The sequence below is a fragment of the Carlito syrichta genome, unplaced genomic scaffold (assembly GCF_000164805.1).
Source record: "Carlito syrichta isolate Samal-C Ts95f unplaced genomic scaffold, Tarsius_syrichta-2.0.1 Scaffold301942, whole genome shotgun sequence".
Classification (NCBI taxonomy): Eukaryota; Metazoa; Chordata; class Mammalia; order Primates; family Tarsiidae; genus Carlito; species Carlito syrichta.
Window position 1 is genome coordinate 250408 of NW_007246038.1, and position 17016 is coordinate 267423.

At 37.1% G+C, this 17016-nt stretch overlaps 1 protein-coding gene across 1 annotated transcript in view; it reads left to right on the forward strand.

Annotated features, from left to right (window-relative positions):
• MAP3K15 (mitogen-activated protein kinase kinase kinase 15) overlaps positions 1-17016 on the forward strand; it is a gene marked incomplete at both ends in the record, with an annotated part of 99706 nt that overhangs the window by 30878 nt on the left and 51812 nt on the right. Inside the window, one exon of the mRNA XM_008055746.1 lies at positions 15322-15515. Coding sequence (XP_008053937.1) covers positions 15322-15515 — 194 coding nt within the window. The remainder of the gene's footprint in view (positions 1-15321; positions 15516-17016) is intronic.

A 17016-nucleotide genomic window follows, 5' to 3' on the forward strand; every position in this document is an offset into this window, starting at 1 on the left:
AAGTGATGTAGTTTATATGATTACTATTGGAGCATGAATTTAATAAGCAGATACATAAAATAAGACATCAGGGTGGTTTCAGGTTCCTATTTGAAAAGAAATGAGGCCAGGCTTGGTGGCTCAGCCTGTAATCCCAGCACTTTGGGAGGCCGAGGTGAGTGGGCTGCCTGAGCCTGCAGGTTCGAGACCTGCCTGGGCAACTTGGCGAGACCTCATCTCTACAATAAATCAAAAATTAGCCGTACATGGTAGAGGCAGAAGGATTGCCGGAGCCCGGCAGGTCGAGGCTGTAGTGGCCGGGAGCGGCCACTGCACTCCAGTCTGGGTGACAGAGTGAGACTCCAACTCAAAAAAAAAAGAAATAGGACAGTGTATGACTTTTTTTTGTGCCATTTACATACTGATGTCCACTTATGGGAGTCTCTCCTGTTCTTCCTAGATATTGATTTTTAAAAATTATCTCCTTTGTGGACCAGTAAGGGAACAATCAAAGGAGATTAGGCCTGTTCTAGCTGCTGCCCTGTCTCTAAGTGACACTGGGCACTCATGCCACTCCTGCCTAGGTCTTAGTATCTTCATAAGCAAAATTAGAAATGTTGAACTTGGTTGTTTTGATCATTGATACCTTCCAGCACTCAACATCTGTGGTTCCCTATTTGTTGCATAAGCAAAAAGATGTAACTTGGATTTAATGAAAGAAATAACTAGGAAACATTTATTCCTTAAAACAGGAGTTACATTGAGGCCAGGAGCAAGGGGCACAATTCGTTTTCTTTTCCCATTCTCATTCCCATTCCTGACTGTTGGGTATGTAGGCACTTAGAAACAGTCTGTCCTCCAGGAGAATTGGTGTCATTCTGTTACAATTCCTCTACATAGCCTCTCTTCTGGTTAAACACCCTAAACACCCAATAATTCCTTAACATTTTTAGTAATTCTAAGCATACCTTAGCACTGTTCTTCCTGGGTGTTTTGTTTTTTTCCAGGAATAAAATTACCCTAAAGAATTTGGCAACTGATCTCTCTGCCATATTTGACATTATGTTAGTATTTGGTGCCCGGTACTGGTTGTCATGTTTGGCAAGGTGTGAACATTTATAGTATTCAGAAGAATTTTAAAAAGACCCCCAGTTACTCGAAGTGTAGAAAGTAGCACCTAAGAGGAAAGGCTGAAGGGAAGTAAGCCTTAGGAGGTACCATTAGAGGTCATCTTCAAATGTCATCCTCTTTATGAAAGTAAGGAGATGGTTACCTTTTCCGCTCCAGTTGGGATGGAAATAAGACAAACAGAAAAATGGTTTGGATCAGCAGAATGGACATGCTGCAACTAATGGTAATTAAGTGTTAAAATAGAATGCCAGAGTAAATTGAATAACTTCTAAGAACAGTTTGCTCAATTTACTCCCACATGTAGATTGAGGAAACACTGGAATCAGAGGCCTGGATCATATGACCCCAGAGATTCTGAGAGATAATCTGATAGAATTATGGATTTACTATCATTTTGGATTTTTGTCAAAAAACACAACATAGTCATAGTGAACTATAAAGTTCTGTGAGTCAGGGGTAGAGATTAAATGCCACACCCTGAACATGTAGCTGGATGTTTGAAGTGATTTACGAATATGTGAAAACCGGATGGTTTGAGATCTCTGTTTCAGAAAGTCATTTGATGTTTCTAGAATTGTGCCTGATGATATAATAAATTCAGCTTCATTTGGCAGAGGAGTGGGCACATTTGTCTCCATTTCTAGAACAAAAGCTAATGTCTAGGATTCAGAGTGGATCACCTGCAGCCATCCTGGGCTCTTAGGTCTTTGCTCTTCACTCACTTCTTTTTCAGATGAGACTCGTGTTCTTGTGCTCTGGTTTTGTTTTGTTTTTTTTGCATAATCAACGTTTGTTGTATACCTAACCCTGAATTGTACCCCACATCTTTGTAATAAAAAAATGTTTTATTGGCCATTGCTTTGTTAAATTCTGGTGTGGCCACGTGGTCTTTGAACTATGGTCACCATGTTTCCTAGCTTTGACCCCCTCCCCTACCTTGGGGAGATGAATCTTCTCTCTACATATACAATTTATTTTCTAAATAGACTATATTTTCCAATCTAAAAAATGCTTTACTTAGATATAATTTACATACTGTAAAATTCACTTTAAGCACAAACAATTCAATAACTTTTAATTAATTATAGAGTTGTTCAACCAATTATGGGGTGTGTACCACAGTCTAGGTTTGGAGAATTTCCATCACCTCAAAATGCTTGATTGCAGATAATCCCTGCTCCCACCCCCAGTCTCAGGCAACTGCTAACCTGCTTTGTGTCTTATAGATTGGCCTGTGTATGAAGGGAGCCATACAATATAATCTTTTGTATCTGGTTTCTTTCACTTAGCATGATGTTTTTGAAGTTCATCTGTGATGTAGCATGAATTAGTAGTTCTTTCCTTTTTATTGCTGAATAGATATTCCACATTTTATTTATTCATTCCTCTGTTGATGGGCATTTGGGTTGTTTCCACTTTTTGACTATTATGAACATTCACTTACATTCACTTACAAGTCTTTGTGTGGACATATGTTTTCATTCCTCTTGGATACATACCTAGTAATGGAATTGCTGAGTTATATGGTAAATATACCTTTAACATCTTAGGAAACTGCCAAAAATGATTCTAAAGTGGCTGTACCATTTTACATTTCCACCAGCAATGAGATGTTTAGTTTCTTCACAGCCTCACCAATTCTTGGTATTGTCTCTTTATATAATCATTCTATTATGAAATGATAGCTCAGTGTGATTTTTAATTTATATTTCCCTAGTGACTAATGATATTGAGCATATTTTATGTGCTTATTAGCCATTTACAATCTTCTTTGGTGAAATGTCCATTCAAACCTTTTACCCATTTTTAACTGGGTTGTGTTCTTATAATGGAGTTGTGTAGAATTTCTTTATATATTCTGGAGGCAAGCCCCTTATTAGAGGCTTTATCAATTATTTCTTCTATGGATCATGCTTTTGATGTTATATCTGTGAACTCTCAGCCTAACCCAAGGATTGTCTTTAAAAAAACCTTTCACAAAAATATTTTTAGCCTGTATCGCATTTTATTTCATAATTCAGTATTTGATTGAGCTTAAAATATAATTCAGGTTTTGTCAGTTTTCCATAAAGATGACTTCTTGCTTTTCCTATATTATTTTCATCCATTTTAATTCTTATGCTGTTTTCTGCTGCATTAGAGTTGACAAAGATAGCCACTATCAGCATTCACTTCAGAAAACATGTTTATACAATGACATATCAAGGTTTAGGCTTTATGAAAGCAAAAGACTAAAAATATAGCCAACCCCAAGGCTGCTTTATTTATTAAACCTTAGAATTTCCTGGTGATTGTCACTAATGTACATAGTTTACAGGTATTCTGTAACTCTATTTGTTTTAACTTTCCTTAGCAAAAATAACCATACTGTCAAACTTATGACATTTCACAGGTTGATTTTCCCTGGAAGCAGACTCTGAGGCTGAGTTTAGGGTGCAGGAGGTTTATTAAGAAATGCCTATGGGATTGATGCTGGGGCAAAGGGAGAAATGGAGCTAGGATGCAGGATTAGTGATAGCCTTGGTCAATCCAATAGGGAGGTCTGGAGCTGGAATGGCCCTTCTGAGTTGTCCTGAGTTTGGATGAGCTGGCCAGGCTTTTATATGCCTGCATCCATCTATCACTGAAAAAAGTAAACTCTGAGTGAGGTGTACTCTACAACTGAGGCAGTTCCAGAAGGGGCTGACAACAGGGTTTGGTAGCTGAAGAGCTCCCAGCAGCTGGGGCAACACATCCTTCCTTGGATGGGGGATGTGAGTATCATACCTGAGTATCTATTACATTATAATCATTTCACCTGAGACATACATGTCATTTATAACCTCAAGGCTAAGAAATACATATACAAGGTTGATAGGCACAGAAATATTTTTTTCCATTGAATTGGTGGGTATTTATCTGAAATATATACATAGGTTAGCCAGAGAGGAAACATGAAGATGTGCACCTTCCTTGTTCCCCCAAGAGAATTACTGGGAGAAAATGAGGTTTTCTACCCAATACTCATAGAAGAAATTGTTAAAAATACACTGAACATTATTTTCATCTGTCATGTCCTAAAGCCAGAGTTCACAGTTGTTTTTCAAAAAGCAGATTTAAATTTTCAAGTTAAGATCACATTTATTTTTTTAAAAAAACACCTTATTAAAAACATGTTATTAGAAAACTAATCTGGTTCTTGACCTCTGGACTAGGTGATTATTTTTTCTCATTAAAATGGTTATCTGTATAATCCACATAAATTAGAAGTTCTTTGAGAAATAGACATTGGTAAAACTGGGGACATTGTCTTCAATATTGGGAGTCTTCCCTCTGGCTTATGAGCATGTTTAGGCCTTGAGTTCAGAACTCCTTCTGGTATTTTCCTCATGCCTTAGTCAGTTCTTCAGTTTGCTATGGGCTTGGAATTCAAAATAATTAGAAATGATATAGATTGCTTAGGGACACTTTGGTAGAAGGACAATTAAATTTCTTTTCTCTTTTCTATATCTTTTGGATTTTCTGAGTTCAAAATTTTTCACTTTTATTTGCAAAGACTCCATTTCAAATACTCTGAACACGAATATTAAAAAAACCTCTGTCCTTTGCAAATTTATTTGATTTGTATGTCTGTATTCTCTTATTTCTGTTTCATCTTAAATTATCTGTTAATGTCTTTGTCTTTTTTTGGTACATGCTGTGGTCTTACTACTGTGTGTTCTCTTCAACAAGAGTATTCTGCATGTACAAACCATAACACTTTTCTCTGTACCTCTTGACTATTACAGAGTCAGTGTCAAATTTCACAGGGTCAATGTCAGAACCCAATTATCAATATTTAATTGTACCTACCAACTGAATACATTTTTGACATTCATGGCACTCGTCTATTTTCTTTAAATTGAGACATAACTCACTTACCATACAATGTCCCATTCGCCCTTCTGTTTGTCAAGGGCGAATGGGCATTTTGTTGGGCATTCTGTTGGGAATTTTGTATGACTTTATTTATTTAAGGATATTTCAGAATTAAGCTGAAGTGGCAGTTAGTGACAGGAATCCTGAGGTGGTGGGGGATGAGCTTGAGATTTTGTCTGGCTTTGTGGTCATTTATAGGTCAGTTTGTTAGCCTTGCTTAGTCTCAGGTTCTTCCTGTATAAAATGAGACAATTAGTGAAATGACTTTTGAGATTTGTGCCAGTTCTGAAATAATTCTGACTTTATGACCACCATTCAGTTGTTCAAACAAAGTAGATCAACTATTGCAATAGCTCAGTTAGCACTACGTGGAATGTTTTCAGCAGGGACGTCTTCATTTACCTTTAAGTGGCATGATCGCCTGATTATCCTGTTGAAATTGTTATATGGCTTCTGTATATTCCTCTTATGACCAGATAGAGAAAAGTAGCAATGTAGAATGCTATTTGCATTGGTCTAAAAAAAAAAAAAACCTTTCATTTTCCTGGACAATACATGTGTGCTGATTTTAAAAGTTCTCTAACTAGTTAGACAAAGAATTATATCTGTTCAACTTAAACCTTGTAATAATTTTTTGGAGTGGTATCAACTTGGATTTTCTTCCTTAATAAATTGAATTTGTCATATGTGATCATATTAAACATTAAAAAAAGTTATGGCATCATGTTTGTTTATTTGCTCCCTAAACTTTCTATAGAACAGTCTTCTATGCTTTTTTAGTTTCAGTTTTCACTAAGGATTTGTGACCAACTTGCATTACAAGATACAAGTTCCATTGTATCACATTCTGCCAGCAATCAAGATGTATATTCTTCCAAAAGTATTCAGAAATCAGTTCATTTTGAGTAGTATTAAATGAATGCCTTCCATCTGCCTTGGATTTTTCCCCCCCTCTTCTGACTAGGCCATTTGTTGACTGATTAAATGTTTGCATCCTTACAAAAAATGTTTTCTGGAAGGTCAAGCCAAAAGTCTCATTATGAAGTTAGCTGGGATAAATTCATACATATCATATTTGCTCCAAAGAATTAATTTACAAACCCTGTCCTGCCATTGACCAACTTTGCCACCTGCTGCTAGCCATAAATAAAAATTAGTGTGGTGTAGTGAGGCCCCTTGGTTTGTGTGTCTTTTCTGGCCTTCTTGGACCTTTGCCCACCTTGCAGTGGGCACTAGCAGAAGAGCCAGCTGTGAGGAGCAAAGCCTAGGTGTCCTTGGTTAGTGGCCATGATTGAATCCAGTGGACAATTGAGTCAAGGTCCTGACATGCTCTGCTCTCCTGGGCTGTCCTAAAGAATTCAGGCAGCTGTTTGTGGATGGGAATCACACTGTTATTTACAGAAAGGAACTCTGATGTTTTAGGGTGACAGTTAGAATGTTCTACGTGAAGCATCTAAAAGTCATGAGTGGGGGATTTTAGCCTTTTGTGGGCCATGAGACCCCTTTTGTCTGGAGGAGCCTATGGACCCCTTCTCAGAATATGTTATAAAATGCTTAAATATAAAGGATTACAAGGGACACTAATATCAAAATATAGTTATCAAAATATTTTAAAAAGTTGTATATAGTAACCTATGTGCTTCTTTAATAATGTCTTAAATAATAAGATCAAACAACAGGTCTCAAAAGCTGTCATAATTTTGCAGTAGTGATGGATTAACAAGTTATCTTGAGATCCCTGCAGAAACTGTATTGAGATATGAAAAAGTCTATGACTTCTATTAGTGACAAAGTCTCAGGTCTTGCTAATAGTACTAGGGAATGTTTCCTACATTCCTAATCGAAGGAAATGTTACATTTCAATTAAAGGCAAATGATGACAAAGATGCAGTTTTTTCTCATTCAAGTTCACAGACCCCCAACAATTAATGGATCCCAGTTCAGAGTGCCCAGTCTGCTCTAGAGCTATTTGTTGCACATAATGATTTATTGGATTCCCGCTATGTGCAAAACACTTTCCAAAAGCTGACCACAGTGAGGCCTCTATCATTGGATGAAGCTGACACTATTATTATCCCCATTTTATTTTACTTTATTTTATTTTTATTTTAAATTTTAAAGATGTGGGATACAATTCAGGGTTAGATATGCAGGTAACCTTGTTGATGTTGTATGCCCCCCTCCCCTGGAAGTTTCCTACTACTGCCAATCCCTTTCTTATAGTATTATGATAATAGTTTAAGGTCTGCTTATGAGTGAGAACATGTGATACTTAGTTTTCTTTTCTGTTCTTATCTCCATTTTAAAGATGAGAAAACTGAGGGTCATCTATCTAGTATGGGATAGAGCTGGGATTCAATCCTCAGCCCTCTGAATTCTTCACTGCATTGCTACGTGTGGGTTGAGATGATACTGACTCCCATGTATATCCTGATAAAGTATTTCTTGTTCACCTAACTTTGCAAATGTGAGAAACAAAACTCTACCCAATTCTTCTGAGAGGATGAGGAAATTAGCATGCCCTCATGTGCTGCTGGAGGGAGTATAAATTGCTCCATCCTTTCTGACAGCAACTTGGTCAACACATATCAATAACCTGAAATTTGCTCCAGTAATTTCACTCCTGGAAAGCCATCCTTAGGAAAAAGCTACAGTACAAAGATGCCATATGCAAAGATGTTCATCTCACTGTATTTATAGTAAGGGAAATTTCAGAACAGACCGAAAGCTAAGCAATAGGAGAATGGTTATATAACTATACAAGGGGGACCTCCAAACACCTGGAATTTATAAAAAATTGAGTTTTTATTCTTACATGTCTGAATTTCAGTTATCTTCAAAGTAGGTAACACTTTATTTGATGCAACACACCTATCGAGATGATTTTTCCACTGCTCAAAACAGTTTTTGAATTTGTCGATTTTGATGCCTTAGTGCTTCTGCCATTTTTTGTTTCACCTCCACATCAGCAAAACAGTTCCCTTTGAGGACTTTTTTCTTCAGGGAAACAAAAAAAAGAATCATTCATGGTGAGATCTGGTGAATAGGGAGAGTGAGGTATGGGGGTTCTGCTATTTTGGGTCAAAAACCGCTGAACACTCAGCACTGTGTGGGCAGGTGCACTCATAAAGCACCCATCATGAAATAGGCAAACATGTTGAAAGAAGCTCAAAAAAAAAAAAATTCACTGAAGCAGAATGCAGCCTCTCACAAAAACGCTAGCTGGTACACTGATGTTGATGGGTTCCTAGAATACTTACCTAGCAGAAGCCTGTACTATGAGGGGCCCACCCTTAAAAATAATTTTGGTTTTTGGGGGTTCCTTCCTCCTAAATAATTACCAGGTGGTGTATTAGGCATTAAAAATTATGGCATTTAAGACTATGTAATTACATTTTTGTAATGAATACTTATATAAAGCACCTATTATTTAACCTAAGTGATGATATAGAGCAGTCTGTTTATGGTGGTGATATTTGTAGATGGTAGTAGTTCCAGGAATCCCAATCCCCAGGTTAGGAACTAAAAATTTTAGGGGACAGATTCCTCCTACCCCTCCACTGTCAGAGACCAGTGGCTTTTACTCTGCCCTCACTTACTATATCAGAATCACTCTTTTGGAAATATTTGAAGAGTGTTTAGAATAAGGTTTACATATTAATGTGGCTAGTATGTTGGTTCGAATGCTTCTTTATGTAGGAAACTAAGCTGCCTTTGTTAAATTTGTTTTAATGAGCTGGATTCTTGAGATGTTTTCATTTATAAATGTAACAATTAGAAATAGCTGATCCTAGTTCACTATTGAACATGTGTTATGCTAATCATTGTTTTTATTTTTAATTTTTGGTCTCTCTACTAGCAAAAGTCTAAATGTGTTCTAGCATTTGAAGATGTTTGGGCCTGTTCCTCCTCTTTGTAAGAACAAAAGTACTGCACTCAAAAGCCTGTGCTTTCATTTGGAAGTTGATGAATTGCTTTTTAAAAACATAGTCATTAGTCCCAATTTCTTTCTGTCAAATTTCTTAAATTTTTATAACACTTTCTGAATGATGTTCTCAAAGGCAGTATTTTTACCTTTCCAAGTCTCCAGATTTCCTGCCATCTTATCAGACCTGTTCATTAAGCTCACTCAGCTGGTTTCAGAGTTCATGCATTTCCTCTCGTTCTCCCTATTTTTCTCTAACTGTGGCTAAACATTTGCTCTAAGGATCACATCCCCTGCTAACTGTAGGAGGACTTCGTCAATCTCTGCTGCTTCTGCTCTGCCTTCTTGAACAAGAATCTGTGACAGCACATATCATATGTTTGTCAGAATCTACTTTTTCATATCTTGTTATTTAGGATTTGAGCAGAACTTAGGCAAAGTTTACTTTTGTGCTGTTTGGGAAGACTAGGTTTGCTAAAGGAGTAAGGCAAACAAGATTTCAGCAGAAATGTTTGTTCTGGAAACAATTTTAAGGCATAAAAATTCTATACAAATAGGTTAGATTCTTGCACCTTAAATTTACCTACCTGTTACAAAGGCTCAGGGTTATTTAATTGTAATGTTTATAAATATTTTGTCATAATTATGTCTTTTAAAGAAATAGGAGAAGAAAGAATGAGTTTGTTGTAATAACCTTTTAATTATTTTTCTGATGCTTATTTGTTCCTGTGGATTCAAATTACCATTTGGTGTCATTTCTTTATTCTAATACAACTTTGTTCCTACCTCTATCTTTTTTGCTGTTGTTGTCAAGTATATTGTATTTTTGTATGTTATAAACTCCAACATATGGTTATATGCATTATTTTCTGCAACTTCTTTTTAAATCAATTAATAGAAGAAAGGAGAAGAAATTTGCAATTGTATTGTCTTTTATAATTGCATACATAACTACCTTTGCCAACATCTTTGTTTTTTTATCATGTGAATTAGAATTACTGTCTTGTATTACTTGCTTTCAACCTGAAGAACTTCCTTTAGTACTTTTATAGGATGAGTCTGCTAGCATCAATGATCTATTATTGTTTATCTGAAAATTATCTTCACTTTTGAAGGATAGTTTTAGTGGATATGATTCTTGGTTGATTATTTTTTTCTTTCAGCACTTTGAATTTGTCATCTTCATTGATTCTAATGAGTCAGATGTTAATCTTATTAGATTACTTTTGTACATGACAAGACTTTTTTCTCTTGCTGCTTTCAAGATTTTGACTATGATATGTCTGGGTGTGGACCTCTTTGTCTTTATCCTACTTGGAGTTCATTTAGCTTCTTGGATATATCCATTTAGTGTTTTTCTTCAATTCTGAGAAGTTTTCAGCAATTATTTCTTTGATTATTTTTCTACTTCTTTCTTTCCTCCTCTTCTGGGACTCCTATTATGTGTTGTGTATGTTGGTGTGTTTAATGCTCTCCCATGTTTCTTTAGGGTTCTCTTCATTTTTTTTTTCTCTCTGTTCTTCAGATTGCATAGTGTCTATTGATCTATCTTCAGGTTTGCTGGTTCTTTCTTCTACTCAAATCACCTGTTGAGCCCCTTCAGTGAATTTTTCATTTTGGTTATTGTACTTTTTAACTCTAGAATTCTCATTTGGTTCTTTTTTTGTGATTTCTCTTTATTGATATTCTCTATTTGAGATATTGTCATCATACCTTCCTTTAATTCTTTAAGCATGGTTTCCTTTAGTTCTTTGAACATATTTCTAATAGCTACTTTCAAGTCTTTGCTAAATTCAATATCTAGGTCTTTTCAAAGGCAGTTACCATTGCCTACTGTTTTTCCCATATATGGATCATGCTGTCTTATTTCTTTGCATGTTTTATACATTTTTGTTGAAAACTGAACATTTTAGATAATGTATTATAGCAACTGTAGATACTCATCTTTCTCCTTTCTGCCTCTGGGGCATGGTTTGCTTGTTTATTTCAATCATGACTTGACTGAATTAGTTCAGTGAAGTCTTTTTCTGCAGTGTACAGCCTCTGATGTCATTCCTTAGAGGGCACAGTCTTACTCTGACCTCTCTCTCTCCACCCAGGGATGGCAGTGGTTGCAGCTAGGCTCTCTTTGGCTCTTTCACTGATCCCCCTGTCACGTTTCTGATTAATCTTCTGGATTGGCATCATACGACTGGTATTACACCCAGTTGTTAGTCTCCCTTGTTAGCTGAATGCTCTATTGTTTTTGATGATGCCCTGAGGCATAAATTGTCACAGTTTGATATAATTAAAACTTTGCAGGAGTAGTTCTTAAACCCAATCCCTGAGGCTTGCTCTGACCTCAGAAAGGCTCCCCTTTGCTGTCTCTTTTCCTAGCTCTCTCTGTTAAATTTCTAGCTGGTCTACCCTTCAGTTAATCTTATCATGGAGTTACTAGCCTTTTCTTAATTGCCTACCACCAAAATTTCCATTTTATTTTTATTTTTTACAATGATTATGAGCTTGAACTTCCCCATGCTTTTTTGTTCCAAATAAAGCCAGCGTGCTTATAAAGATCTGCAGAGCTCTATGTTTTTATAGCCTGCCTCTCCCCTGAGCAGAACTCTGCACCACCACTCTGGAGCTGGCAGTGAAGACAGCAGCCTGCTTCTCTTAATGTGACACCCTACTCTGTGAGGAGGTGCTGGGCAGGAGTGGCAGCCTTTGGTCTTCTCAGCTTGCCTCTCTTGTCATGGAACCTTTACTCTATGAGTGAGCTAAAACAAAGACAATCAGGGTTCAGCATTCTTGACCCATTTCACCTAGGGTAGAGCTTCTGCCCTACAGATGTGGTCTGGGCAGAGAAAGGGAGCCTTGGTCCTCTTGACCATACTTGCCTGAAATAAAGATTCTGTGACACCAGACTGTGGTAGATGATAATGCTGGTGGCCTGATCCTCCCAGGGAAAAACTGTCACCCTGGGTTGGGCACAAGAGGGAGCTCCATCTTTTTGGCCATACCTACCGAGAGTCAGTCTGGGCTGGGAGTGGGGGAGGAGGAGGTTATGGTTCAAATGCTACAGAATCTCACTGTTCTTACCAATATTTAGCAGATTTTCTGGAATAAAATGTTTCTTCATTTGTTGTATATACTTAGGATGACCTGTAGAGACCTGAAATCGCTTTTAAAAAAGTAATTTTCACCAGTTCTAGTTGTTTTCTGGGGATAGGATCGGAAGAGCTCCTCACACCTTCAGTCTGACTTTAACTTTTTGAAAATTACAAACTATATTTCTTTTTTCCCTCCTTTTTTATTTTTAAAATTTATTTTATTTTAAAGATGTGGGGTACAATTCAGAATCAAGTGGTCATCGTACAGGTAAAGTTTGACCTCTCTTTGGTCCCCACTTTGCCTGGTTTGAGATCAGGTACCCTTATTAATGTTATGTGCTCCCCGCCCCCCGGCAGTTTCCAGCTACTGCCAATCTCTTTCTTATAGTATTATGATAATTGTTCAGGGTCCACTTATGAGTGAGAACATGTGGTACTCAGTTCTTTGTTTCTGTGATAATTACTGAGTATTATCAACTCTAAATCCATCCAAGTTGCTGTGAAGTTCATTATTTTGTTGTTCTGTATGGCTGCATAATATTTCATCGTGTGTATGTACCACATTTTTTTAATCCAGTTCAGTTCTGATGGGCAGCATGGTTGGTTCCATGTTCTCACTATTGTAAGTAGTGCTGCAGTAAACATGCATGTGCAGGTATCTTTTTTGTAGAATGATTTAAGTTCCTCCTGGTATATTCCCAGAAGGGGGGTTGCTGGGACATATGGAAGGTTAGTTTCTACTTATTTTAGGAATCGCCACCCTGTTTTCCATAGAGGTTGAACTAGTTTGCATTCCCACCAACAGTGTAGAAGTATTCCCTTTTCTCCGCATCCTCACCAGCATCTGTTGTTTTTGTTTTTTGTTTTTTAACAAACTATTTCTTCAAAGACATTTTACCTTCCAGACTTCATTGATCTACACAGCCCTTTTCTCCCTCCCAGTCTGAAATAGGAAGGTTTTTACCATAAACTTGATCAATTTCAGTAGAAGGAAAAAACAGTTTAAATTTTGAATGTATAAATGACAATTTACTTTAGCAACATGCCTTTCCTTGGGCATGGATGAGGGAGAAATTTGTGTGTAATGTACCAAAACTGGCTAGGTGCAGTGACTCTTGCCTGCATTCCCAGAACTTTGGGAGGCCAAAGCAGGAGGATTGCTTGAGCCCCAGAGTTCGAGACCACCATGAGCAACATAGTGAGATCTTGTCTCTACAAAAAAAAAAAAAAAAATTAGCCAGTTATGGTGGCACGTGCCTGTAGTTACAACTCAGGAGACTGAGGCAAGAGGATTGCTTGAGCTTAGGAGATTGAGGCTGTGGTGAGCCATGATTATACCACTACACTTTAGCCTGGGTGACAGACCCCCAAAACATAAAATCTACCAAAATCTTAATGCTGGGTGATTTGAGTCTCTTTGAGAGCTTGAAAGTGTTACAGAGAGGGAAGTTTCTTTGTTTCTGCCATGTGAACAATTCCTAGTGATTGCGACGAGGTAGATATGAACCTTCTTCCCCAGTTATCACACACACACCTGAATTTTTGCTCCTTCTGCTTTACTTGGCATTTGTGTTTTGAGGGGTTTAATGCCAATAACTGATGCCTACAAGGACGGTCTCCAGCTGCTGTTTTGCAGCAGGGTAAGTATTCTCAGAAAATTCTATTTTCAAGGATAATGGGATATAAGAAAGCTTAGTCTAAGACAAGTGTTGACTCACCACTTGTTTGTGTATGGCCTAGGAGCTAAGAATGATTTTTACATTTTTAAGTGGTTGGAAAATATCAAAATAAAATGATGACTTCAGATATGTAAAAATATGAAATTCAAATTAATGCCTATAGATAAAGTTTTATTGGCACACAGCTGTGCTCATGTGTTTATGTGTTGTCTATGGTTGCTTTTGTTTTACAACAGCAGCATGGTATATTTGCAACAGAGACCATGTGGTCTGAAAAGTCAAAAGTATTGACCATTTGGCCCTTTACAGAAAAAGTTTGTGGACCTAGTCTAAATAAAATATATTTTGGTGGAGCAGCACTAAATACAAAATGTCTTAGGGTCCAAAACGTGTCACAACAGGGCTATAGATGCCCAACAAGATATAAAAGAATGAGTTTCAGGACAATTACTGATATTTTAGGCTATGATATATATATATGCTACTTGTCTTTGTGTAAGCAAGTCTCATTCAGAGAAAAACTTCAAAATACATTTCATATATATATTTGAAACTAATTCCCCAATGTTGTATGCTTTCCCAAGCATTCCGTTTGATCTGAAATCGTGGCATTTTGACAGTTTTCTCTGTAATTAATGAATCTCTTTTTAATTTAGAAAAAGGTTTATCCCTTATTTGACTTAATATTCTTAGAGAAAGTGTACTTTCCAAGGTGATGTCTGCATTGTGTCAAAATATCTAGATGACCCCAATAGTTCAGTTTAAAAAATTAAACAGAAGAAGTCAGATAAATTATTTCTGGCATCATATAAACTCTTTAAAATGTAGTGGTGATATAGGAATTGAAAAGTCTCAAGTTTTATGCTAGTTATTTTTTATGATAGTATAGACAAAAGGTTGACCATATGATATACAAATGTCATGTAAGAATGTATTTTATTCCTCCAAAAGTGCTGAAAATTGAGCATTGAGGTAATGTTCTTTAAAAGTAATGTTTGTACTTTACAAAGGATCATGACTCATAGTCCAACTGCAATTATTCTGTAGAAAAATATACTGTTTTACCTGAATATTGTTTGATGGTACAAAAAATTTTAACAGATCCTTTTTTCCAAAAGATCCCGAAGAATAATTATATTTATTAATATATGCTTCCTACAAAACAATTTTATTCAGCGAAGTTTATGATAGTTTACCCATAGTTATATTATCAAATAATATGCCTTTTTCACATATGCTGAAAGAAAGAAAAACAGTATGCCACATTGCATTCCTTGGTTATCAGTGGGTTCAAATTCCTTCTAGTTTTGGGGGCATGTAATGAAACAATGTGATTTCTGAGACCTAAAACCCTAAAATTTCTACCAATGAAATTCAGAGACACATATGGGTAAGTTCAGCAGTTGAAAGCAAATTTTTGTCATATATCTATATGGTAAAGTTTTTGAAATGGAGTGGTTTCCTGTTTTGTACCTAATAGATCTAGTCATATCTCACCCATTGTCTTCCTATTCAGGCATTTTCTCCTTCCCTGTCCCAACAGGTCCTACCTGCCCAAAGCCACAGTTATGCTTCCATATCAGTTACTTTCTGGAATGTCTTTGCTTTTTTTTTTTTCCAGGCATCTAGTGGAAATTATTATTTCATCCCCTACATCATGACGCCATGTGCTGATTATTTTTGCTGTGAGAGTGACGCTCAGAGGCGAGCCTCAGAGTACATGCAGCCCAACTGGGACACCATCCTGGGTCCACTGTGCGTGCCTCTGGTGGACAGGTTCATTAGCCTCCTCAAGGACATCCACGTGACCTCATGGTAATTCCCATCAGCCACCAATGACCCCAGGAGCCTTGTAAGATTTCCCTTCACTTTCAGGGAAGGGGGTATATCTTCAAATGACCAGAGTGACCAGAGAATGAGGAACTCCAACCAGTCATTTAAAAATCATCCTGGAATCCATTATTGCTACCCCTTACTACCTCACTAAGCTAGGCCAGTGAAGTGATGCCAAAAGAGAACAGAACTGGGGTTAAGAGGTCAAGATTGGGCCTATGTCTAGCCCTGACTCCCTGTGTGACATTGACATATAACTTCTCTTCTCTGTGACTGTTTTCTAGAAAATAAGGAAGTTATTAGTGATCTTTTAAATGATCTCTTTCAACTATGATGTTCTGTGTTTCAAGACCATTTCTGAATATAACTTTACATAAATGCCTCAGCAAGGTCATTCTGACCTCAAGTTCATGTGCTATAAAAACTTGCTTGTGTTGAGTTCGGCTGTAGCCCTCCTGACCTCAGGATGTACTGTGACGTGTTCTCTCTAGATTTACGTCAGAGGTAATGAATACTCAGAGGAGGACAGGGTTGGATTTGAATCTTGGCTTAGGTGATTTCTAGCTGTGTGGCCTTGAAAAGTCAGCTCACCTTTGTGCTCAAGAAAGTTAAAGACAGAAAAATTATTCTTAACCAAACAATCCAGTTATTTTACTTGCAGCCAATGTAAAGAATTTATTCCTATAAGTTTTGTCACAAGGAGAAGGATTTGTTCTTTCAAAACAAATGAAACTCCAAAACACTGGCAGAACTGACTTGCTATGAAATGTAAAGGACCTCATGTCACACTTTGGCTCAAGTCATGGCACCCTGAGCTGTGGAGTGTTACCATTGTGGTATTGGTCTGAGCCACACACTTATGAATGGTCTCCTTTTCTTTTCTATCCCATCATGTCCTTTGTGGATGCAGACTTTCTTTTACAGACTTTAATGGGAAAAGAAGACTGGAAACCTAGGCGTGACCACATGCCGACATAGAAAGCAAATGGGGGACATTTTGTGGCATGTTCCTGGAAAACCTCATTCAGTCATGCCTTGATAATTATTGTCTCATTGCAAAACAAACACTTTAGTGAAGTTTTATGGAAAGCTTTCCCAATACTGTATTTTCAGGTCTGACAAGGAGGTGGGTTAGCTTGGATTTGCTGGATGATTCAGTTCTTTGCAAGAAATAGACTCAAGTTTGTTCCTCATTCAGTGTATGTATGTATCAGTAGGAAAACAACTCTTTTGATTTGGTTTAGTTTCAAAGGGCTTGAAATATCTATTGGTGGATTCCATCCCATGAACTGATAGGTGTTTGGCGATGATTAGAGAGAGGGAAACGGCGCTTATGTTTTAACACATCTATAATAGAGATGGCGAGTAAGATTTTAGCTCAAGTGCCAACTCTAATGGATTTATAAAGTATTTGTTGAATCCTGTGATGAAAAGGGCTTTGGAGCCATTCCCAAATTAACATTGATTAGTAACATCTTCCCTG